This window comes from Parasteatoda tepidariorum, chromosome 3 (genome assembly GCF_982258835.1).
Source record: "Parasteatoda tepidariorum strain Cologne lab strain chromosome 3, Ptep-v5.0, whole genome shotgun sequence".
Lineage (NCBI taxonomy): Eukaryota > Metazoa > Arthropoda > Arachnida > Araneae > Theridiidae > Parasteatoda > Parasteatoda tepidariorum.
Window position 1 is genome coordinate 21,892,710 of NC_141757.1, and position 25,691 is coordinate 21,918,400.

The following is a 25,691-nucleotide window of genomic DNA, read 5'->3' on the forward strand; positions in this document are numbered from 1 at the left end:
ATTGTTAGAATAAAGTTAAAGTGTACCTATTTTAATTTTGAGCACAGTAAATATGCAGAACTATAACAGCTAATTAATTGGCAAATTAGATAAATATTAAATAGCACATGATTAAAAAATTAATATGTCAGTAACAAATATATAGAATGTCAAATGAAATAATTCATACTTTAGGCGTTCTCAAATCTGCCGGCCTTGCGAATACTTCATCATCTGGAATTTGAGAGCCAGTAGGAACTGTTTCAGAAGGTCTTGTGCCATTAAACGTGTGAAATCTTTATATAAATAAGAAAATGAAATTAAAAGCGAAAAGTAAAATATGTAAAAAATGAAATCAGTGATTTTCAAAAATACATACTTGCTATTCGGATTGAGCACCATAGCTAATAACTCAAGCAGAGGGAGACAGTCTTGTTTAAGTTTTAAAACACAAATCTCTACTAAATGTTCACAGTTTTTCATTATGCACCTCTGAAATAACAAGTGATTTATTATTTATTTTCTTAAAATTGATTAAATTATTTAAAGGAAACTAACATTGAAACAAAATAATTTTCCTCACAGGGAAGTGAAAAATAATTATAATTACTTAGAGATGACACATTAAAAGTTAAAGGGAAAAAAATTAGTAAACAAAATCTTTCAAATTATCATTGAACTCAACAATAACCAAAATGAAATTGAATTGAATGTAGGGTTTAATGGCACTATGTCCACAAAAGGACATGCTGCGCCATATAACCAAAGTGGAATAGAATCATCGAAACCAATTTATTCACCAGAGCTGTCAATCTATTTATCAAAACTATAAAATGCTTTGAATACAAATTATTCTACTCAAAAGAGATTGTTATGAACATTTTTCAAGTTTCAAAAGAATAATTTTGATGGTTTCAACTCCACCTTTAGTGAAATTCATCTCTATAACGAATCATATCTTCATAAGATTTTAATTTATTTCTCAAATAAAGATTCATTTCCATATTTGAGGGGTGACTGCGACACGAAGTGAAAAACCCTACAATTTTATGAGCAAAAACTCGATAACAAGATATCAATTTATTTACTATTCATATTTAATATAATTTTTTTGAACTAAGATTTATAATTAAATTACCTCTCAACAAAACACACTTTTATACTAACTAATTAAAGAAAAAAATTTAGTACTTAAAAAAATCTTACAAGATATCAGATTTTAAGAAAGCGAAATTACAAATCACGATATTAGGTTTTAAAATTGTGCTAATATGAATCGCGATATTGGATTTAGGAAGGCCATAATACAAATCACAATATCGGACTTTTGAAAAGCGTAAATACAAATCGCGATGCATGAATTTTAGATCCTGTGAATACGACTAGAGACATTGGATTTTAAATTCAAGTGAATACGAGTCGCGATATTGATTTCAAAAATGCGTAAATACAAACTTTTTTAAAAAAGGACAAATTTATGCAAATTATTCCAAAGCTATGTAAACAAATGAAACTAAGTAAACATAAAATGTTATCAGGTTACAGGGAACTAAGCATCTAAATGGGAGGGTGGAGAAATGTTTTATTTATTCACAGAAATAATTTTGTGATTTTCATTTAGTAACTTACTCGTGAATCATTAAAAATTATACTAACTGACTTAAAAAAGATAAATAATTTTTCAGATAATTATTATTCACATTACAAAGAAATAACCATATCTATTTATGCTAACTTAAGAAACATCTTTCCCAGAACTAGATTTGTAAACTGACCAAGGCGAATATTTTTTTTTTCCTTACAAATTTAAATACAATTATTACTTCATAAAAGAAAATTATTCAAGAGAGGAGAAATTTCAATTTATTATGGAAATTTTCCTCTTAACTTTTCATAGATTTAATTTTTAAGTAAAATCAGGTACTTTTCAAATACATTTTAAAGGTTAAGAAAGCCTGTTTCAGTCATAGTGAGGAAAAACTAATTATATCTTTGAACATATTTTAATGAAGTGAAATGTGGGGAAGTAATAAAATAAAGCAAAAAAGAATGCAAATTCTATTTATGAAAGTTTAATTCAATGAATTTTTTTTCCGTTATCATCAAATTTGATTTACTTCACATAGAATAGTAATTACAAATAAACTTTATTTAATCAAGCATAAGTAATTCATCAATAATACAAACTTAAATCAATTTCTTAACCACTGACTTCAGCAATAGTTTTTTTTCCGGTTAATAAGTCTCAGTCAACTTTCCAGAAAATACTAGTTTCCAGCAGTTTAAGCAACTTTAATATTAGGAATAATAGAATGACTGGCTAATAATGCCCACTTTAAGTGACCATGACCTTAAAGCAAACTTAACAGCTTACCTTAAACTAAGAGCATTGTATTCATAAAATTTTTAACTGGAATATTTTTTGCCGTAAATGTAGTATTAATGCAAGAATATACATTTGTTTAATACCAAATTGTATTAGTATTGACAGAAAAAACAATTAGATAGTACAAGTTAACAGATATGAGAGACAATTAATTATGACTCACATGAATTTCAAATTTCCAACCACTAACTGCTTCATCTGTGAGTATTTTCGTAAATGATATTGTAAGCCCATCTCTGAAAAACCTTTGACAAGCTTCACTACGAGTATCTACACCTAAAAAGTGAAGTTTAGTTTATTTTCAACAGAATTTACACTTAAATACATAATCTCTACTTAACTACACCTCTATTTTAAATTGCACAAAAAAATATTAAATGCAGGTTTCTTCATTTGATTAGTAAAAGAACATAAAAATAAACTAGTAAATAAATGTCTATATTATATTACAGCAAATAAAAATCTTTCAGTTAACTTCAGGGGTAAAAAGTAATTTAAAAAAACAAATAATGCATTGATCTTAGTTGATGTATAATTTTCATTCATGCGATTTGCATACAAATATTTAGATCACAAAATATTTCAAAAAATTATAAAAATACATCTACTCTTAAATTTTTGAAAAAGTAAAAAGAGATTCAAACATTAACACCTGGGGGAATATTAAGTATATTGCTGAAAGATATTAGTGTTAGAGAACAGGAGTCTGTCTAGGCTTTTCTGAGAGGTACCTATTTTGTGAAAATTTAGATATAATTTGCGAAAATTAAAAATTATATTAAAAGATCAACACAGAAATATGGTAAAAATATGGATTTATCGTTTCATAAGGGATACGAAAATAAAATTATAAGAAAGACTATTATTATTATTATACTGCTGTTTTTCCTAAAGTTGAATTTGTGAAGGTACCGCTAAAAGGTAGTAAATTCGGAATGGACAGACCTCTGGAGAGGTATGTCGCAGAAAACCCGAAAAAATTCTGCCACAGGGTGCAGAATGAAACATAAGAGTAGAAAATTAATCTCACCTAATTTACATAAACTGATAGCTGCATCTAAAAGAACTTCTAGTTCTCCTTTTGGTAAAACGGGGACAACCCATCTTGGTCTATTTATCATTTCATCTAAGCGAGCTAATTCAGCCAGAGGAAATTCTGGCTCTTGTCCTTCGGGCAGTTCATTGGTTTCATCTTGATCCCCACTACCATCACTTTCATTAAGCTGAAAAATACATGTTACTTTGAAATTTGTAAAACAAAGCATTTTAAGATTACAAAAATTTTAAGTAAAAACTAAATAATCAGTAGAAATCTTTAATATAAATAATCATCCTTCTTAAAATTAGCTTATCTATGCTTAACCATTTGATTATTTCTTAGTCTAATATCGAATAAAGTTATGAAATCATAACAATTGTGTACAGCATAATTTCATCTAAGACAAAAACTTTTAAAACATATTTAAGTGATTATATAGAGCAGTTCCCCATCTTCTTAGCCTAAGGGTTACACTGATATCTAATAAAGTATCAAGTGCCAAAATCTAGGCAGCAACAACGTTATTAGGAGAAAGAATCATGCATTTCTCAAGTTTAAGAAAAACTGTTTTTAAATTCTTGGGATAAGTTTAAAACATTTCAATATTTTTGCCTTTCCGAGGTAGAGAATTTTGACTCTTGAATCCACTGTTTAACTCTCATCAAACCAATATTTGTAGTTCTAAAATGCACACAAACTTTTAATTTCAGAACTAGCCAGAGAATGATATAACAATGGAACAAAAGTACTATACTGATTAAAAGTTTTTAGGACTTATTTCATATCATTAATATACCCAAATACATGTTTTTCAAAATTGTTTAGTAAAATTTACTAACTAACTTTTCATAAGTAATAAAAATATACTAGAATACATATCAAGACATGTCACCTGAGTGGATCCTGGGATGGATTCATAATGTTTTTGGTCAAGGACCATAGTTTGATGATTTTTGATTATGTCCATTATGAATTTTTTTTTTTTTTTAATTCAAAAGAAAAAAAAAAATTTAAAAGAATTAACTGGTTTCAAAATGTAAATTTTTGTATACACTTGGTTTCCAGAGGTCGTGGCAAATAGATAACTATAAGAAATTGTTTTTGTTTTACACCGTTCCCTTTCTAAACATAAGAGAAACTAGTTTGTAAATGTACTAGTTGAAAAGAATGTACTAGTAAAAGTACAGTGGATACTAGTTGAAAAGATTAAAAGTAAAAATGGAACTACAACGAACAGTATGGTCAAAAAGTTTCAATATAATTGGAGGCATTTGATACTTTTTTTAGCATATTGTTAATTTTTAGGGTTATCATATTCCAACAAATTAATCCTTTATAAACATCCAAATATATGACATAATTCATGCAAGAAGAATCTACAATTTTTTTCCCCCTTCTTAAATTGCAATCAAAGTATTTTTTATGCCCTAATTATGGGGATATGTTGGACCAATTACAATCTTTAAAACACCAAATAAATTTTTAACTTGGAATTTTTAAATTTTTTTTTTTTTAAATGTAGAGGTTTTCTTGAGGGTGACTATGAGCATACCCTTTGAATTCTTTTTTCTTCAGGATACGGAAATATTCCCCAAATTAAAACTATGAAGATTTCTTAGAATTTTAGGAGCAAAATCATAAGAAATTAAGAAGAAATTTTTTCTTAAATATTAAAACTAAAAATGAAGTTAAAAATGAATAAAATTATGGAAATCTTTATTAGCGCTTTTAAGTATTTTTATATCTAATGAAGAAATAATCTTTTAGTTGAATTCTAATAAAATCAAAGTGACTTTTGATTTAAAATGTAAAATTAACTAGGTTCTTTTCTTAACAAATATTTTTCCTTGATGAGTCTTACTGGGTCAAGTTATAATATCATTAAAGTTCAATTCTTAACCATATAATGATAAATGCCATTAAATTTTAAAATAATCTAATGTGTAATTTAAACATGTCTTACTTAAATGAGTATTTTTTATCTGACTTATTTTCCATAGTTTTAGCCTTCGACGCATAGTATCTTTAAAAATATCTGCAAGTGGTACTGAAATACTTTCTTTCAGTTTGAAAATGTTGCAATTTCTAACTAATGAAAAATTAAATCGCTAAACTTTCTAACAATAACATAAATTTTAAGTAATAAAACAGTGTCTAGAAAAAGAAAATCTGAAACATTTTTACATTGAAGAAACAAATTATAAAATAAATAATAAACTGGCTTTTTAAAACCTTTCTTTTAAATCATAACTAGAAATTAGAAATCATAGGGCAATTTAATATCTATTCTATACATTCAATGTGTTGAAAAAATAAATATCCTTAATTGAAAGCAAACGAGGATAATTTAAGATCAGGGGTTCAGAAAAGCTAAGGATGAAAGTAACCTAAAATTTTATAGCACACTTAGATTCTTAGTATTTATTAACATACCATTTACTAGATAAGATGTTAACTCTTAAAGAAATATTCACAATGCCTGGACATTTTAAAACCCCTTTGCCTATCTCATATAAAAAGCCATTAAAATACATTACAAAATTATAACTATTTTCTGAACTCTTAATCATCCAGAAATAAAACTTTAAAAGTAAATAAAAACTTTTATTTATAATAATGCTAAAACATTTAAAGCATCCTACATTTGAAGTTTTAATAACAATTAAAATATGTCAAAAATAATAATTTTATAAACTAAATATTTAATTGCTTTAGATCAACATTAAAAAAAACTATTCAATTTCTTTTACAGACTAAATTTGCGCACTGCCTTGCATAGCAATCATCCAATTATGTTAGCTTTCACAAAACTTTTTTTTATGTACAAATGCTAATGAAGATTTAAAAACATTTTTAAAAAATTTAGTATTTAAAAAAATACAATTTTAAAAAAAATAAAATTTTGGATTAAAGGTTAAAATAATAGAGATTACTATAAAGCATCTAAATTATGCTATTAATTAGAAATATACCAACTGATAAATAATATTTATTATTAATAATTTACTTGTACAAGAATATAAACAACAAAATGTGTATAATTACAAAATGATATGTTCTTTGTAACATTTGACATTTTAGAAAATCAAATTACTGAAATAAGTTTTACATTTTAAAACTAGAATGCTAAACATAATGCCCATTCATAATAATTAATAAAAGCTGTATCTTACTTGCTAGAAAAATAAAATTTAGGTCAGAAATAAATCCAAGTAGCAATTACATAATTGATTTATAATGATAATGACAGATTTAATAATAAATGATATTATAATGATAAAGGATATATGTTATGTCATTATTGAATTATAATGATAAAACATATAAAATAAATGCAATTTTAAAGATGAAGTCAAAAGTTTTTTTTCAAACTAACCATTGCCAATTTAACTTTTTTGAAACATGTTTTTCTATGTTTACTACAACATTAATTAAACTTTAATTTAAAAACTAGTAAAAAATGACTAAGCACATAGCATACAAAAATTATTATTGATTATTAAATGATTTTGACTGTTAAAGAACTTTACTTACAGTATTTGGACTAGGTACTGGGTTAGTTCTTGACTGCATTGGAATATTTTCCTGTGGTGAATCCCCGCCACCACCAACTTGTCCACCACGCATGACAATAGTCATGTTTATTCCACTGATACTTTACACACCGCTTTAAAAACTAGCCAGTCTTTGTATTTTCTTAGATTAACATCGGTATTTACTAAAAGAAAAATTAAAATATCCAAAAGAACTCAAATCATATGCTAATAATAATAATTGATAACATTTGACAAGATGGTAAATATTTATAAGCATATATATTTATATATACATAGATAAGTTTACTAACAAATGATAGCTAGAAATAAAAAAATTAATAAATACAAGTGCATTTTATTTGATAAAGCATTGAAATTTAAATCAAAATCATTATCTAAGAAAATTTAAACCTACATTTTTATTTATGAGTTTAAATAAGTAAAATTATCCTGAACATAACACAACTCAGTTATGTATAAGGATTTACGATTTCATATCATGAAATTATAAATTAACATGATTTGGTAATGTAAAATTGAAAAGGCTTATAACATCTTAAACAAAATTTGAACTATATACATAAAGATCATTTGATTTTTAAAACATTTATCTTTATACTTAATAACAACAAACTATTAAAAAACATGGATTAAGAAATTTTCAATGACTTGAGAAACACGCATATAAATGAAAGCAACAAAAAATTTTAACAAAATTTACATAACATATCATTATATATCTGATTAAGTATTTACTTTGTGCTTCAAAATTGCAATAAAATATAAAGACAATTAATATTATAACCATTGTGAAAGAACACTACTACAGAAAACTAGTTTACTTACAGCATAATCTACTATATTTTAAGGAGAAATAAAAATCATTGAAGAACAGAATTATTCAATTTTCGAGTAAGGAGCATAAACTAATATTAATTGAAACATTAAATACACGTTTACACTTCAATCGGAAGTTGAGGGCGTAAGTTTTAATATCACATAGAAACAATCAACATTAAACAAGACTTTAAAAATATTCTTTAATTTTGCTCAGTTTAAAATTGGAAGATACAGAAACTAAAAGCGAGAGATAAAAATATTCATATCTCTACCCTACAGCTCATCAAAAAAATAAAAGATAAATTACACAATATTAATGCAGTGTTCCTATTTTTAAACGAAATAAATAAAGCATACATTTTATTTATCCAAACATTAAAGTTTAAAAGTAATATCTTCACTTAAGAAACTTAATTCAATCAATAGAAATTAATTTTAAAGGAAAATCAGATTTGTTTACATTTTACGTATTGTTTCTGTTTGCTTAAGCCTACCGATGGGTCCGATTTCCCCTTTGAATATGTATCAGACTGCAAAAAAAAGGAAAGGTATATTTTAAAGGTTAAAATATTTTTAATAAAACTCAAATTAATAATTTTATGAAATAATTAGAGTATAAAAGCCAAGTAACAATCGAAAATTTTCATAAAGCTAGAGAGTATAACTATTTCATACAATTGCCAACTCTCTGACGGACTTGCTTGAAACGTCAAACTTTATTTGTGAGAAAACACAAACATAGTTCGGATGGAAAAAAGGGAGTTCTAAAAACATTGAAGCTTGGATTAAATTAAAATTCGCTTACCATCTATATTTACTATGCAAAAATGTAACATTATTTGTAAAAACGTTCATCTATAATACAAAGGAAAGGCAAGGTTTACGTGCCTATGTTGACCGGCTAGTGACTCAGTAGTCGTATGAGTTGCTAATCTCGCAGGGCTATCAAACATGAAAATAAATCGCTTTCTTTGCGAGTTGTCGCCAAACATTTGCAAACAATTATTTTATTTTTAGATCGAAATTTAACTTTTTATAATAAAAATAAAATTCCGTTCCTCTAATGAAGTTGACCAGATAAAATTTAGTTTCCTTCAAAGATTAAATCAATAAAAACAAAAAATTTCATTACTTACGTAATAATAAACATCAACAACATTGGCGATAATTCGATTTTTTTCTGCTATAATATGTTGTTGAAGAGCAGACGAACAAAACAGCAATGTGCAAAGCAACAAAACGATTTTTCGGATAAAGCAAGCGGTTAGTGAAAATATCAACAGGGATTGATAGTTAATTAGAATCTACTTTTAATTAATAATATGGCTTCATCATGTCTATTATTTTTACGAACTAATTTTCCCAACAAACTTTTAATTTTGTCAAAATCGCGATATTGCAAAAAAAGTGGATTTTTGTTTTCAAAAGTTAGTATAAACTTTTTGCATATTTTAAAAATTATTGATGATAGACATCTATATAAATGTATATATTATCTGATTTTTGATTGAAATTATCTTTAAAATCGGTAAATTTCTTTCATGATTGATACTGAAAACAAAGGAATATTTTATATAAATAATCTTAGAATTTTCTTAATTAGTTTTACCTTGGATCGTTTAATACGTCGAAATCTTCAGAGATAATTTGTGTTAATTGATTTATCAAGTTTCTAATTGAAATGATTTGTCGTGTTCAATGTTTTTTTCTCTTTTTTCCCTTGTAATTTGAATTGATAATTACTTTTTTTTATTTTTTTTTACAGAATACTTTATCAGGAGTACAGATTAGATATTTTTCTGATGATAAGTACAAACTTCCCGTTTTGGATCCAATTGATCATCATGAAGAGGTTTGTTAAGATATATTTAAAGTACTTATAAAAATAAAGTACTTATAATAAATAAATAAATATGTGTAAAATATTTTATAAGATATGTTTTGAAGTTGTACTAATTTCTATTCAATATAATCTATGTTAATGAAAGTATTTTATATCAGTTCTCAAATTAAGTTTATTTTACTAATTGAAAGCTATTTTTATAATATATTTCATGAATTTTGAAGTTTATATTAGATATGAATTGTAATTATTGAGTTAATTAATTATGAAATAAAAAATTTTGTTTGAATGTGTTATAGAAAAGAAATTTAATAAATTGACAGAAATGGCATCTGGGTTTTATAAATTTAAATTTATTTGTATATTTTGAAAAATTCTCTATTTACCTAAGAAAGTACTTATTAGTTTCAGGGTGCCAAATTAAAACCAGCTTTACTGTAATTGATCTCAGTGATCTTTATTTAATTCAGATAATAGATACTGTTGATATTGTGGTATTAAGTATTAAAGTAATAGGTCTATTGTACATTAATATAAGTACTATTGTGCATTAATATAAGTTCTATTGTAATAAGTATTTTATAAGCTCCTCAAACAGATAAGGTCCAACTATAATTTTAAGAAAATAAAGAAAAAAAGAATTATTTTTAGATAAATGTATTGAAAACTTTTATATAAAAATAAGAGACTTTTATTTTTAAATATTTATGAATGTTTTAGTAATTATTTTTTTAAGCTATGATTTTATTAATAACTCCTGCCATTTTGAGATAAACACTGAACAAAATGGAAGTTAGCAAAAATTTAAAAAAAAAGTTAAGTAAAAAAAAAATTTGTATTTCCTTCAGCCTCTCCAATAGAAAAGTGCAAAAAAAGTAAGAGTAAGTATTAGTCTATAAATATGATAATTTATAAATTATCATATTTCTATCACTATATATTATTCATTCAGATGAGGGTTGATAAAGCTGTTATTTCTCAAAGTTTTGATAATTTATAATTTTGATAATTTATAAATTATCATATTTCTATCACTATATATTATTCATTCAGATGAGGGTTGATAAAGCTGTTATTTCTCAAAGTTTTGATTAATCTATAATTTTTTTCCATAAGTTTTCATTTTTAAAGCATTTTGAAAATACAGAATGAGTTACACATTAACAAGTTGAAAATAGCCTTTGCAAGAAAAAAGGGATAAATAGATGCTGCAGTATTCCTTTTATACAATCAGTATTATATTTCACAATAAAATTTGTCTCTAAAATGTATAGAATACAAATTTTCAATTCTTTGTTTTCTGTCTCTAATTGTGTTTTTATCATTTAAGATTTTTTTTATCTTAAGTTTTAAATTTATAAAAAATTAGGTCAAAGTGAATAGTAATTTTTTTCAGGGTTATAAATAGTATAGTAATGGTAAATTTTTTCAGTTAGTTAATGCTAAAAAATTCCAACATTTTAGAATTTTTTTTAATTTTTTTAAATTGCGCACAACTGTATAGAAACTTCTGTTTCTATTTATATTTAGTTTGAAATTTCTAAATAAATTTAAAAAAATAGTAGTGGAAGGTTTATTAACTTGTTATTTTGAATTTTACTTCTGGAAATGAAAAGAATAATTAAAAATGTGGCTTTTTTTTTTCGATCAGAGTTTGATATTTTGTAAAAAAATATTTTTGCAAACAAGTAATAATACTGCCCATGGAATTAAAACTTTTTAAACAAGTTTTAAAAAAATTACAACACATTAAAATCAAAAAAAATTTTTTAATAAATAAAAAACAAAATGTTATAAGTAAAAAATTCAAAAATTTATGCTAAAAAAATTTTATTTCTTTGAAAAATAATTGGCACTAAGCTATTCTCACAGTACCTCTCCAACTATACCCATTTATAATCTGTTATAGTTTGAGGAAAGAAGGTATATAGACTTCAGTTATTGTTATTTAATTTTTTTTCTTTAATTTTTTTTCTGAATGCTGTTCATTATTGTGACAACCTTAACTATGAATTATTTTTATATAGTGAATGATTAATGGAATCAAAGATCAAGAGGAAAAATAAAATAAATGAATCAGCTGAAATAATAATTTATATGTAATAAAACATGTTTATTATCCATAGTTTGAGGCATCACCTTCATCAACCAATTTTTGCTCTAATTATTTATTTTTTTAATTTATTTTTTATCATAAATTTTTAAAAGTGTCAAGATTGATCTATTATTATACATACATAATTTTTATTGTTTATTAAATTTGAGATGTATCAGCAGACCGAATTAAGTAAATAGAAAAGAAATTGCATTATTTTGCTTCAAAAATAAAACAATTATTCATTTCATTGTTTAAATTTTAAAACTACCACATATCCCCCTACTACTGTGAAATTTTCATTCCAGGAAATTAATTTTTAATGGTAAAAGGGTAATGTGCTGATGTTTTAATAAATTAGAATGAAAATAATTTTGTCCACTAATGCATATAAATAATTTAAGCAGATATATTGAAAGTCAGATAGAGAATTATTTTGGCTTAAAAGTGTAAGTAAAAATTTTATAAGAGTCTACCATTGATAAATATATTTCTATTGAAACTCAAATGTTAAAAAATGATACCATAAAATTTTTAAAAAAATTTTAACTTCAATATGCAGAGATGATTGTGCTCCGGGAAAAATCCGGATTTTTCGCTAACTGCGATCCGGAAATCCAAGGTCCAGAAGTTTCAGAACTAGAATTTATACTTAGCCTCTCTTTAATTTATAAATATTTTTTCTGATAGAATAATAAATGTGACTAGATATAAAAGTAAAGGTATTCATAATTATTTATTTAAATTATGCTGCATATAATTAATTTATTTAGATTTTAATGTTGTGAAAATATCAATGATTTAAAATTATGAAGACATTAATTTTTTGAAATGCGTCATTTAAATGATTTTATTCAAGAAATTTTCAGGATTTTTGAGTTGGATCCAGCACTGATAGTCTGGCACTGATAATCTGGGAATCCATAGTTTGTAGTATTTGTTGTCTGTTTTTAAAATGTTTTAGGTCATCGCTTTGTGCATTGTATTCATCAAATTATCCTTTCTTAATACCAAGCATCTTTTGAACATTTCAATCATTCTTTCACCTTTCAGACAACTGACTACAAAAATGGAAGGAAAATGTAAAAAAGAAAACTTTTTTAGTTTATTTGTATGTACTTTATACATAGGCGAAAGAATTCATTTTTTCATAGATCTACAAGTAGAATTTGTGTGCCTTTCTTTTGAAGAGAATTACGGGTCTATTGTGATTCTTCAGTTTGCTATAATTGAAGGTTTCTTAAATCAGTTGGCAATGAAATAAGTTGCATCTTTCCTTTTTTATCCATATAAAAACTATTCTTCTCAGATTAATACCAACAAAAAATACAACGGTTGGTGAATGCATTAATCTTAGGGTAGCAGCTTTTAAAAAGATTTATAAAATTAAGAATTTTTTAGTGACAATCAACTCATGTATGTGCATATGTGCTTATCAGTCTATTAAATGTTGAAATTCAAAAAAGCATGAAACAAATTAAACTGATATTTTTAATAAAATATAGATAATTTTTTAGATAGAGATTCTTTTTTGTGATCATTAATTATTTATCTCTCCTTGTAGTAGAACACTATTTAGAATCCAGAATCGTTGACGCTAGGGTTCTAAAATTTGGTTATCAAATATGATAAGCTATTTTAGCTTATCATATTTGATGATAGCCCCAGATCCAAAATATCTTTTAATTTGGTTATCAAGTAAATTTGGTTATCAAACATGATGAGCTAAAATAGCTTATCATATTTGATGGTAGCCCCAGATCCCCAATATATTTTAAATTTTTTTCATTAATCGGTTCAAAATGTTTAAAAATTAATTTTTCACATTAGTTTAACATTAACCATGGTTATAAATAAAATTATAAACAATCCTGTTTAAGATTTTATCTCATGTTCTTTACTGATTAATTTTTTTTTTCAAGCTCAGTCAGCAACATGAATGCAATTTGTTTTTACATCACCAAATTAACATTTCTAAAGTTTATTTGAAAGCATGCATTTATTTTTTTCATACTTTTGCTTTTAAATTAACATGTTTCCAAGAGAAGAATGAGGTGCAATTTTTTTCAGACGTAATGAATTTTAAGAAGACAAAGTATGAAAAAAATAACTTTAAAAAGTTTGCGATAACTTTTTTTTAATTGGTCTGCATGAAAAATTAATAAATATTGTATTTATGTAACTTTTAAAAATTGAGTTTATATAGTTAATTAATTAACTATATAAACTCAATTAAATTTCCAGGTTTTATGTTCATTTTATATAAAGTTTATCTTAAAATCTGTTGCAAGAATTTTTTTTAAAATTCTTAAAGAAAGTAGCTGAAAAATCGGTTTTCAAATAACAATACTAACAGCTAATAAACTAAGAGATTCTTGCAACACATTTTAATATAAAATTTATACGAAATGAGCATAATGTCTGGAAAATTAGCTTGGAATATATGAAACTCGATTCTGATATGTTACACCCAATATTTTATTTCTTATTATTTCGTGCAAAACCATAGAAAAGTCGTTTTATTTAATTTTTAAGCTTTTTAAAATTCTTAACTAAAATTCTTAAACTAACTAAAATTCTTAACTTAATTAAAATTCTTAAACTAATGTGTTAATTTTTTTTATTTAACTAATGTTACTCAATTTATGTGGCAAATAGCATTCTGGCCTTAAATCTTATATAAGTTACATGGGGTATTTGCTATGGGAAATCTGAAAGTCATGTTGGAAGTTAAGTCACATTAAATAAATATAAACTTGATTTTTGTAACTTAAGCACAATATTTTAATTATTACTTTTTCGTGAAGACCCATAAACCAGTTGATGCTCTTCAAAATTTTTAAATTATTTTATTGTATATTATGTTTTATATTTCTCAATAATAATTTCTTACATATATTTCATATTTTATATGGTCTTATTCTCCTTTTTCATATTTTATCCACAATCTGGAAAAAATCAGTAATTTGTTATCTCGTAAGCCACATTGATGCTAGATTATAGATGCTTTATTGTACTTTTTTTTCTTCATCGCCAAAGTTACTAAAACTAATAGCTTTGTAAAACTCAAATTACATTTGGTATATTATCTTGATTTTTCTTTTAGAAATTCGATAAGATACTTATTGCAAATCGAGGCGAAATTGCTTGCAGAATTATTAAAACCTGTCGAAAAATGGGCATCAAAACGGTAGCAATTCACAGTGATGTAGATTCAACAGCTGTAAGTATTTATGTTTTAGATTTCCATTTCAATTAGTTGTTGGTTTTTTTAATGCCACTTGCTAATATCAACAAGTTGAATGCTCGAGTAAAAAGATTTTGAATCAGACAGAAATTTAGGTTCTTTTTTTTATCATTCCCATAAAAACCGCCTTAAATAAGAGTATTAAAAATTTTTGCATTCCAAACAAAATGGACAAAGACTATTAACAAGGAGTCATTTGATATGGCAAAAGTTTCAAGGAACTTAAATCACAATTTCTTTTAACTTTTCAGCACATTGTGTGAAACTTTTTAAATTCCATTTGAATGAAAAAATATTAACATGACCTCTGATATTTATATTCTACATGGTTGTGATATATGATGAAAAAATTTGGTTAAATATGGATTACTAAAAATAGAGCATTTAAAGTATATATAACTTTATCATACAAAAATCAGAATGAAGTTCTGTGTGCATTCATTGGGTTAAAAGGAAACATTCACTATCTTTATAACTTTCTTTTCACTGTTCAATAAATTTATCAATCATATTTTTCTTATTAAAACATTTTATCTATACTTTTTATGAAATTTTAGTCCTTTTATGCTGTATATTTTCAAAATGAAACATGTGATATGCTGAATTTTTTTTATGTATTATTTTTTAGCGTATTATATTTTTAAGTACAGCATTTTTTTTTTTTTTACGTATGCATTAATAAGGGGAAAAAAACATTTTGTCTCTTTCCTAATTCTAATTATAGTATTGTTATGTTTTGTTAAGTTTAGTTCAGTATTCTTCAGTTCCGAGTAAATATGTATGGTATTTTTATGCACTCATAATATAATGACCATTTAATATGGAGAATGGGGTTGTTATATTGGATGTTGACTGTATTAATATATGTTAAGCTTTGAAAGCACTAACATTGTAATTGTATAGTTTAGATAGAGGTTGTAGAAAGCTCTAAGATAGTGAAGTAATAATTTTATTAAATTCAAAAGGGGGCCAAACCAGACCCTTAAACGTGAGAGGTTCACATGATAGCTGATGGATTGAGAGGAAGAAGGATTTCATCTTGGAGAAAGATTTTATTTTATATCTTTCTATTCGATATTAAAATATTAACAGTCCCCAGTAACATGGGACTGATCACTTTCCCATCTTGCTAAGGACTACATCATCATATTTTGCAGGATAATTAAATCAATAGTATTACTTTCTTTGTGGGAAAGTTTTTCACTGATTGTGTGTTAGTTATAAGCTTTATTTACAGATTAGATTCAATATATCCATAACATTACATAAATACTTACTTCTACTTACATCCGTAGCATTACATGATATATATTAATCATAATTTATAATAATAATGATGACAATAAATCTAAGTAAAAAAAAACTGACTTTTAATTTTTCTTGTTTTTTTTTCTTCGTGTAATCCTAGTGTAGTCCTTAAAAGAAATTTCCAAACATGTTTCCGTTTACCATGAGAATTTGTTTTAAGTCAAAATGACAAAATTTTTCATAAGTGAAGAAAACCATAGGAAAAAATTGCACCGGGAAAAATAGGTTTTTGCCAACTCAAGTTGGAAAAATCATTTATTAATAAAAAATTATTAACTGCTTATTATTGCTATCTAATTTAAATAATAATATTATTTGCAAGTCATTTAAAAAATCTTCCTTAATAAGTGAAAATAAATAGCAAAAATTGGAATGAAAAATCAAATTAATAAATTTCCAAAGTAATAAAAACAACTGTAATTTCTTTCTATGTTTTGCATAAAGGAGTATAAAAGAATTTAATTTTATAGTTGTATAAAGAACTTTCAAAACATCAAAATCAAGTAATATATTGTTGTATTACACTACAAATCACACATTGAATTCTTAATTTAAGCAGTATATTAATTTTCATATCCAAATGCTGTTAAGAATAAGAACTGGAGAAAAAAAATTTCATAATAATATGCAATCCAAAAATATTTTTAATACAAATTCTATTTTTACATTCCTAATCATAAAATTAAAAATTAATTATAATTTATCAAATAAACCTATCAGAGTTTTTAACCATAAGTTTTGATTTACAAATTACTGAATTTCCATTTTCAAATCAATGACGAAATTTTTTTTAAATATTTACATTTGTATGAAATTTTTTTTAAAAAAAATAGGAAATTTGTTTTAATATCTGAGCTCAATATCATGTCAGAACTTAAAATTTCATTTTAAGAAATAAAACTTATGAGTTTTCAAATAATATAAATGTTATTGTTTAAGTTTTTTTACACTTTGATTGCTTTACAATACATCACTTAGAATTTACTAATATTATAAATTTAAGGAGAAAACTAGTTTTCATTTTATTGTTAAATAATTCTGTTTTCTTTAAAAGTGAAAATGAAGATCAATTATAACATCAAGAGTTACTATAAAATTCCGTGGCTTAAAAAATTGCAATAAAAATTTAACCAAATGAAAATGTGCTAATAAAGTAATAATATTTAATAATTTAATTATATTTATTTTTAAATAATTAAACTAAACAGAATATTCAGTAGTAAACTAAATAATATAAGTACACAAAATTCATCGAATATAAGTGTACATATTTGTTTAGTAAAATAAAGATAATGTAAATCACAATTCAAAACAAATTAATATAATAAATTATGTAGATTTTAAAATTCCTTATAAAATCTAAATAAATAATATAAAAATAGTTATTTTTTTAAAAATTTTATCTAAACTATTTGTTTATTAGTTATTGATAATAATGGTATTTGTCAGTTTTAGTTTCTTCCATTTCTTTTGGTTTTTTTTCCCCCGGGTCCCGGAAGAAATCTGTTTCTCTCGGGAAAAAAATGCCAACCCTGGATTTATGTAAATTTATTATTTATAAAAATTTTAGTTTGAATGTTGACAATTTTTGTAAATTTACTGTGTGTCTAATAATACTTATTTTTTTTATTTCCTTGAAGCTTCATGTTAAAATGGCTGATGAAGCCTATTGTTTAGGACCTGCACCTACAAATAAAAGCTATTTAAATATGGATGCCATTTTCAAAGTGATAGAAGAAAGTTCAATTCAAGCTGTAAGAGTTTAAACTTTTTTCATTTTGTAAAATCTAAATTATATGACCATTATAGAGTGATAAATTGTTTAATTTGTGGTATGAATTTTGTTATTAAATATTATTTTTGAATAAAACTTTTTTTGAGCTTGCATTTCGATCTTTTACATTTTCATCGATTCAGTATCTAATTAGCATTTATTTTGTAAGTTTTTTTCCCTTAACAAAACACTTGGAAAACTGAAAACTTATATTGATCTATTTTTTTTCCTAAAATCTTTTTTTCTGAATAAATTTAAATTAATGGTTTATATATTATTTTAAATAATTACAAAAAAATAAATAAGATAGATACAATTGATGATAGTTTACTCATTTTACTTTGAATAATTGTATCTTGAAGGAAAAAAATTTAAATTTTCTGAGAAACTGTATCAAACTGCATTATCTTCGAACGGTTTTTAAAAGACTAAACGTCTTTTAAAAAGTAAGTTTTTTTTTTTTTGGCTTAAAAGAAGTGATAAAAGTATTTTGTATAACTTTTTTATGAGAGTACAATCTCAATCTCACCTTCTTTTTTTTCTGTATGATACTTTCTCCAGAAAATAACTGTCAAATTACATTTGATTTTCTATTTCTTTTAACTAATTTAAAATAAATAAATTTAATGAAAAAATTCATTAATTAGATTGTTGTATGAAACAAGGTATAAATTTGCACAAATTACTCAGATGTCAAATAAACAGTCTTGAACTTAAACAAATAGCTTGGTTTCTTTAGTTGTGACTTGTTAAAGAGAAATTGAAATGAAAGAACATGTTTATAGGTAATGGTTTCTCGTAGATAAATAGACTAACAGCACTTATGATAATTCAATTGAGATTATTTGGAATTTCAATCAAGTAAATTCGTCTTTGATAATGTTCATATTAAAAACTGTGTATTTTTAACATCCTTTAATATTACCTTATTATTGTCACACCCTTTAAGGACACCTTATATTTTCTATTTTTAAAATAACTATTTAATCTATTTCCAGGTTAACATATAATTTTTTTTATCAATTTCAATATTTTTTTTATGAGAAATAACTTTGTTGTGTATTTTATTTGTTAGGTTCATCCAGGTTATGGCTTCTTGTCAGAAAATATGGACTTTGCCAAAAAATTGGTACATTCTTATGCTTTAACAAATTTCTTAAAATTCCTAAGGAATGATTATTTATCTTTTATTTCCTTTATTTTGTATTCTTTCAGGAAAAGTTAGGTATTGTTTTCATTGGTCCTAATTCGAAATCTATATCAGCCATGGGAGATAAAATTGAGAGCAAAAAATTAGCAAATAAAGCTCGTGTTAATACTATTCCTGGTTTCGATGGGGTTGTAAAGGTAACTATTCAAAATTTATTTTGTTAGCTTTATTGAATGATGTTCAATGTAATATTTTCACTTCAGAGCTTGTAATGATATATTATTATTTTGAAATTGAACAATGTTTTATTATTAAATTCTATAATTAAATCTTGCTTACAGAAAAATCAATAATTATTAATCCATTGCAGACTCCTGAAGAATGCATCAAAATATCCCAAGAAATAGGTAAACGTTTTTTGAATTAGTAATTGTTTTTTGTATTAATAATTGTAGAGTAACTTACTTATTGCTTGTTGTCTTATGCATCGGCTCCATTAAACTCTCTTTCCATGTCTTTTTTTTTTTTTTTTTTTTTTTTTGCCTGCATAAATTGGATTTATTCAATGGTGAAGCACTTTAAATATCATTGGACTTGAAAAACTTTGATAATTTTTTTTTATTTTTGATCAAAAGATATGGTTATGCTAAACAAATAATTTTTCTTCAATCATGAAATAAATCAAAACTTTTATAAACCTAATTATCTATATATATGAGTATTTGTTTGTCACTCACTTGTGTCTAAGTTCTTATCACTCCGTCTATGCCAATTTATACTACTATAACTAAGTTATAGAAGTATATCATTGGGGACACTGAAAAACTATTTAGAAATGAAGTAATTTGGAAAATTGTTGAAGCATTACAACTGTGGGGATTATTATGTGCAATTTTCCCTGCTGTTTTTGGTGACTTTTTAAATCTAAACCTTCTTGTGCCAATAAATAATGTATCTAAAAAGAAGGATAAGGTATACTTTGTGCTACATAACTAAAGAACAAAAACCAATTGAAATAAAAGCACAAAAATAAAAATACTATAGTTTTGATTCTATAAACAGGAACTTTCCTTGTTGTCTAAAGTGACAAATGTATTCCTCAGTCTCTTAATCACCATTTGTAGGGCTGTAAGTTTGTTGCGGGAAAAAAGACCCCAAATTCACGGGAAATTTTGAAAATTACACAAATTCTAAACATAAAAAAATTTATTATATGAATGAGGCAAAAGACAGAAATTGCGCAAATAATAAAAAAAGCTTAAAAATATACAACAAAAGTATTTCTTTGAATTTCAAGCAATATTAATATTTTTATTTAAATGAGCAGAATTTTGGTACAAAGTATTGTACATTGTCAGATTATTCTTATTTATCCTTCGTCTTTCATCACTTAATACATTTTTATACTTAGAAAACGATCTTTCTGCGTCAACGCTGTTTTTTGTCACCGACAAACTTGGAATTGCCAATTTTGGAGTGTTCGGTCTTAGATTTCCAAAACTCAATCAATTTTCCTTCACCAACGCCCAATTCCTTTACCGTTGCTTTGTAAGAAGTAATTGCAGTGAAAACTCAAACATTCTACATTCAAACTATTAGTTACAAGTCCCTACTAACTACTAGTCCCCCCCTTCATCTAAGAAACTGAGCCATATTTAAGAAATCACAAGATGCCGCCTAGGAAAAATTAACTGGATATGTAGAAAGGCAGTAGAAATTTCATTGCCCAGTGCAATAGCGTGTATAACAATTTTTCTGTCAAAGATTTGATTTATAACATTTTCCTTCTGTTGTAATTCCTATTTCTTTTGTACTCTTACAGACTTCAGGAAGGTAATTACTCTCCCTAAGTGTAGAAAGACCACCTTAGTTGACAAGATTGTGATTATCTCTTATCTCTGAACTATTTTCATGTCATTTTACTATTGATTCACTCCCCTAAATATCTAATCAATTTTACATGTTCAATTTAAGGTTCAGGAAAATAAAAAATTCTGTTTAATAAAAATAATAAATGGAAAAAAAAATCAAATTTTGAGCAATTTTCACGCAAGTCAAGACATATTGAGAAATTCGCGGATTTTAGGAAAAAAGATGACAATTTTGCGGAAATTCGCGCCGCGACAAACCTGCAGCCCTAACCATTTGGTATTTAAACACTGAAAAAGGTTCTGGTTTATGGAACCAAAATTATAGTATAGTGTAACTTTCAGGACAACTCCTCTTGACATCAGTCTCGCATCATGTGGGGTACCATAATTATGAGAATAAATCACTTCAAATAGGGGTGTTGGGTGAATAGTTTTGTCTTTATCTTGGCATAGGTCAACGTGAGTAAACCAATCGACACCTTAATACTTCTATTGCACCCCTATTAGAAATGTGTTCTAGTTTTTACCATAGCAGCAGACAGCCCCAAACTCTTAGTCTGGAGGAGTTCTCCTCAAAGCTGCACTATATGTCCACTTCTGTCCTTAAACCTGTGCTTTATTTCAGATTGTTTTTATGTCTTCTTTTAAATAATGCATTGCTTGCTCTTTTGTTTTTTTAAATTTTACACTACAGCCTTAAAAGAACAAATTTTAGAATTATGTATAAAATAGAAAAAAAAATTAAGTATGCTGACTTTTTGTCAAAAAAAGCAGATTTTGTTATTTTTTTCAAATTTTAAATAAAGTATGCTATAATTTGTTTTAAATTGTAAACACTTTGAAAAATAAATAAATGGGGTTTTAATCCTGTGTTTAAAACTGTATATTTTACAAATTTATGTTTCAGGCTATCCCGTAATGATCAAAGCATCTGCTGGTGGTGGTGGGAAAGGAATGCGAATTGCTTGGAATGATAAAGAAGCTCTGTAATTATAGCATTTCTTTTGGTATTTTACTTAAAATAATGGAGTTTCATCAAAAATTATATTTTTATTTTCATGATAGTAACTGTTCTCTCACATTTGTTTTATCTTTGCTGAGCAATGTCACAAATTTTGAAACATTTCTTCTAACTGTAACCAATCGAATTTTTTAGGGATGGCTTTAGGTTTTCTACAGAAGAAGCAAAATCAAGTTTTGGAGATGACCGCTTATTAGTTGAAAAATTTGTTGACAATCCTAGGCATATTGAAATACAAGTAATGTTTTCATTGTTGTATTATATATTTGAATGATTTTTGTATAAAATTTAAAATAATTAAATATTATGAGAAAAAAAAAGTTTTTTTTTTTCAGCAGGAATATGTAGCAATTTTTAGCTATCTAGAAATAAAGTTGTTGAAATGAACAAGAAAATAATGCTATTTCTTAAAGAAATAAAAATAGATACTGTCATTTTTTTCAAAGAAAATTAAAAATGATTTACAGTTATAAAAGAAATAAAAATTCAGCTGAAATATGCTATTTTTATTCATAGTGTAAAATCAGCAGTAAATAATTCTTTCGTATAGTATACTTCATATTATTTCATTGAAAATTTGGAACTTATTTTTCAATATTATTCCTATTGAATACTAAACTATGTGTATTTTAATGTTACATTAATAGTTCCTAGTAATAAAATATTTTTTTAGTTAATAAATACAGCAAAGTATAGTAGTTTCTGCTAAATGTTATGTTTTATAAATTAAACAATATTTATTTATTTAGGTTTTGTGTGATAAATATGGAAATGCAGTATATCTGAATGAGAGGGAATGTTCCATCCAACGAAGAAATCAGAAAGTTATTGAAGAAGCTCCTAGGTAAAGTAATTATTTATCACCCACAAGAGAACCTTTACACAAAATTGTAGTTTTTATGCTTTCTGATATTTATGTTAGGGAATTCTCTACAATTTTCTCAAAAAATGATTAATTGAAATTGCTGCATTTTTTTTTCTGGGGAACAGTTCAAGCCTTCTGATACATCCACTTATGAACAATTTACTAATATTACTTCTCATTTATCACTTTTCTTCTTATTTATCACTTTTCTTCTATAGAAAAAAGATTCAAAAGACAGTTTTTTTTTATCTGAATGGAATTTTAAGTGATAGAAAAGTTTAATTTTATGTTGCCTAGTTTTTCTTAGTGCAGTTAACATACTTTAAGAATCAGACTGAACTTGTTTTGCTATATACCCAATTTCAATCATAATATTTCAAAAATAGATCATTTCAATAAAAAATATACCATATGTATGAATTCTATCAGTCATTATTTCACTTTTTCTTATGCCTATTTCTAATGTCCTTTTATATTAAATACATTTTATTTATTCATTTATTAAAAAAAACTGCTTTCTAATATGTCTAATTACGTTTTGAAATATGTACCTGCTCTTTAATTTGTTATTCTTATTGCTCTAATTTTTTAATTTTGAAAATGAACTTTGCTTTGATAATTTCTAAATTAACACATAGCTATACTAACATTTCTACATCTTTTTTTTATTTCATTTTCATGCTTCTTACTAAAATGCTTATGCAGCTTTGCTATATGTGAGAATCCAGACATAAGATCACTAATAATGCATGATTACCACATTTAACCAAAACATAGGTAGGTTTTCCTTTCCTTTATTCTAATAACAGTTTTGTGATTTTAATTATCTTTTTTAAGTAATTTTATATTATTTTCTAATTTTTCATTTTAACTCATTTCAGTACATTTGTTGATCCAAAGCTACGGCAGGCTATGGGTGAGCAAGCAGTTGCTCTTGCACAAGCTGTAGGATATGACTCAGCTGGTAATTGGTTTCAATAAATATTTCAAATTCAATACTTTTATTATTGTTCTTATTTTATCACTTTACCTTCAAAATGTATATCATTCTCAGTTAGCAAAGGCATTCTTTGCCCCCAGGGAATTTTATTTTTACATATAAAGTCTGAGAAATGTCTGATAATATTGCACCATTTCTGAAAAACAACCAGTTTTTGGAATTCATGGTAACAATAAATTGCCAGTGAGGTTTAAAGTGAATAAATATAACATATATCCCAATTGTTTCTTCTAAAATTTTTAGCGCTATATTCCTAGATTTATTAAAACATGAAAAGACTCAAATAATCTTTATTTTACAATTTCTATTTTTTTCTTAAAAATAACCATATTTGCAGTTCAATACTGTTCTTCAGTTTCTATTTAAAAACTTAGTTGTGCAAGCTCTGTCTCGCCAGAAAGAAAAACTCTGCTTTGTTCTAAATATATTTCTATTTCTTCTCTTTTTATGATGAGGAATAAAACAACTTCATGCATTTATTTTATGTTTGCCTTATATCTATAGCACAAATAGACTTTATTATTTTTATTTTATAACTGTTGTTGAACAGCCAACCCAATTTTGGGTTTACGACTACTAATGTTCAACTCCGTAGCCTTGTAATTTTGAATCGATCCAGAAGACAAGGGTACTCCTGAATCAGTACCTCCAGAGGTATTGATTTGTTATGGGAACATGGAGGACTTCATGACTTGTCAGATTTAACGTGCATCTGTCTCCATTTACTACACGGGCAGTCTTCGGACGGGGGGAATCGAACCCACGACCTCTAGGACATAGGCCCAGTGCCCTACCAACCAGGCTATCCCGGCCCTAAATAGACTTTATTGTAAAATTTGAGATTTAAGACGTTTATTTTTGCCATTGGTAGTATGAAGCAAAAATAGGAAATGTTGGTACTAGCCAGTTGTAGTATTTTTTATTATTTCAAAAAATTTTCAAAACTTGAAAATATTGAAGGATTTAAAAGACAGGTGATGTTACTAATGTAGGGCATTTATTTTGAAGCGTTACTAAAATTATGATAAATATTATAAGGTTCATTTCTAAAATGAAGTAAAATTTCAAGAAGCAAGGTTGAAATTAAATAATTTCCGGAGTATTATAATAAATTCATAACAAATCCTCATATAGTGAATCCATATTTAATTTTAAAAAAAATAATAAAATACACATGAGCATTATTTTTGATTTAAAAAGTGGCAATCAGATATTGACTGGCAGATAATATTTTATTCATTATATGTAATATTTAGTCGCCTTGTAGACGATGATGAAGACGATTAATTTGCCCCATAATTAACAGGTATGCCCTGAACCTGCACTGAGAATTTCTCCCTCATTTAGGGCAACCGTTTTCAAGCTCTACGGCAAGATTGCCCATGAGCAGTGGCGCGCTGCTGACGGTCAGGGACAAGCTAAGGAGCTGAATCAAGACTGTCCTAGTGTACGTCAAAAGGAGTTCTTAAAGCTTAATAGAAACAGTATAAGAAAGATCATAGGTCTTCTTACTGGTCACTGTATCCTCAGGAGACACCTAAACATTATGGGAATAGAATCCAATTCTCTTTGTCGGGGATGTCATCTAGAAGAAGAGACATCGCGACACATACTTTGTGATTGTGATGTCTATTCTGCTCAAAGATTTGAGCATCTAGGGCAGCATTGCGTCAATGCCTGGGAACTGCAAGATGTTCCTGTAAGGTGCTTGCTGAACTTTATTTCAGCTATAGGGCT

General features: G+C 25.8%; 2 protein-coding genes across 20 annotated transcripts in view; one reads left to right on the forward strand and one right to left on the reverse strand.

The window, feature by feature from the left end:
* faf (ubiquitin carboxyl-terminal hydrolase-like faf) overlaps nt 1-8,727 on the reverse strand; it is a 99,071-nt gene extending 90,344 nt beyond the window's left edge. For 16 of the 19 annotated variants that reach the window (XR_015432453.1, XM_087158946.1, XM_087158939.1 and 13 more), the window contains exons 1-6: nt 8,586-8,727; nt 6,939-7,122; nt 3,396-3,588; nt 2,529-2,641; nt 359-471; nt 170-275 (exon numbers count right to left, since the gene is read on the reverse strand). Coding sequence is in view for 18 of the 19 variants with exons in the window: in XM_087158946.1 (XP_087015072.1) it covers nt 170-275; nt 359-471; nt 2,529-2,641; nt 3,396-3,588; nt 6,939-7,043 (630 nt within the window). In the remaining variant the exon portion in view is untranslated. Of the gene's footprint in view, nt 1-169; nt 276-358; nt 472-2,528; nt 2,642-3,395; nt 3,589-6,938; nt 7,123-8,240; nt 8,311-8,455 lie in introns of all 19 variants that reach the window. The other 3 variants (XM_087158934.1, XM_087158935.1, XM_087158933.1) reach the window with 3 other exon arrangements.
* A 240-nt stretch (nt 8,728-8,967) lies between these two features.
* The window catches only part of LOC107451473 (propionyl-CoA carboxylase alpha chain, mitochondrial), a 32,053-nt gene continuing 15,329 nt past the window's right edge, over nt 8,968-25,691 (forward strand). Inside the window, exons 1-11 of the mRNA XM_016067580.4 lie at nt 8,968-9,207; nt 9,546-9,632; nt 14,825-14,941; nt 17,914-18,027; nt 19,123-19,176; nt 19,263-19,394; nt 19,568-19,604; nt 21,976-22,054; nt 22,225-22,327; nt 22,839-22,933; nt 23,836-23,918. Coding sequence (XP_015923066.1) covers nt 9,103-9,207; nt 9,546-9,632; nt 14,825-14,941; nt 17,914-18,027; nt 19,123-19,176; nt 19,263-19,394; nt 19,568-19,604; nt 21,976-22,054; nt 22,225-22,327; nt 22,839-22,933; nt 23,836-23,918 — 1,006 coding nt within the window. The 5' untranslated portion in view covers nt 8,968-9,102. The remainder of the gene's footprint in view (nt 9,208-9,545; nt 9,633-14,824; nt 14,942-17,913; nt 18,028-19,122; nt 19,177-19,262; nt 19,395-19,567; nt 19,605-21,975; nt 22,055-22,224; nt 22,328-22,838; nt 22,934-23,835; nt 23,919-25,691) is intronic.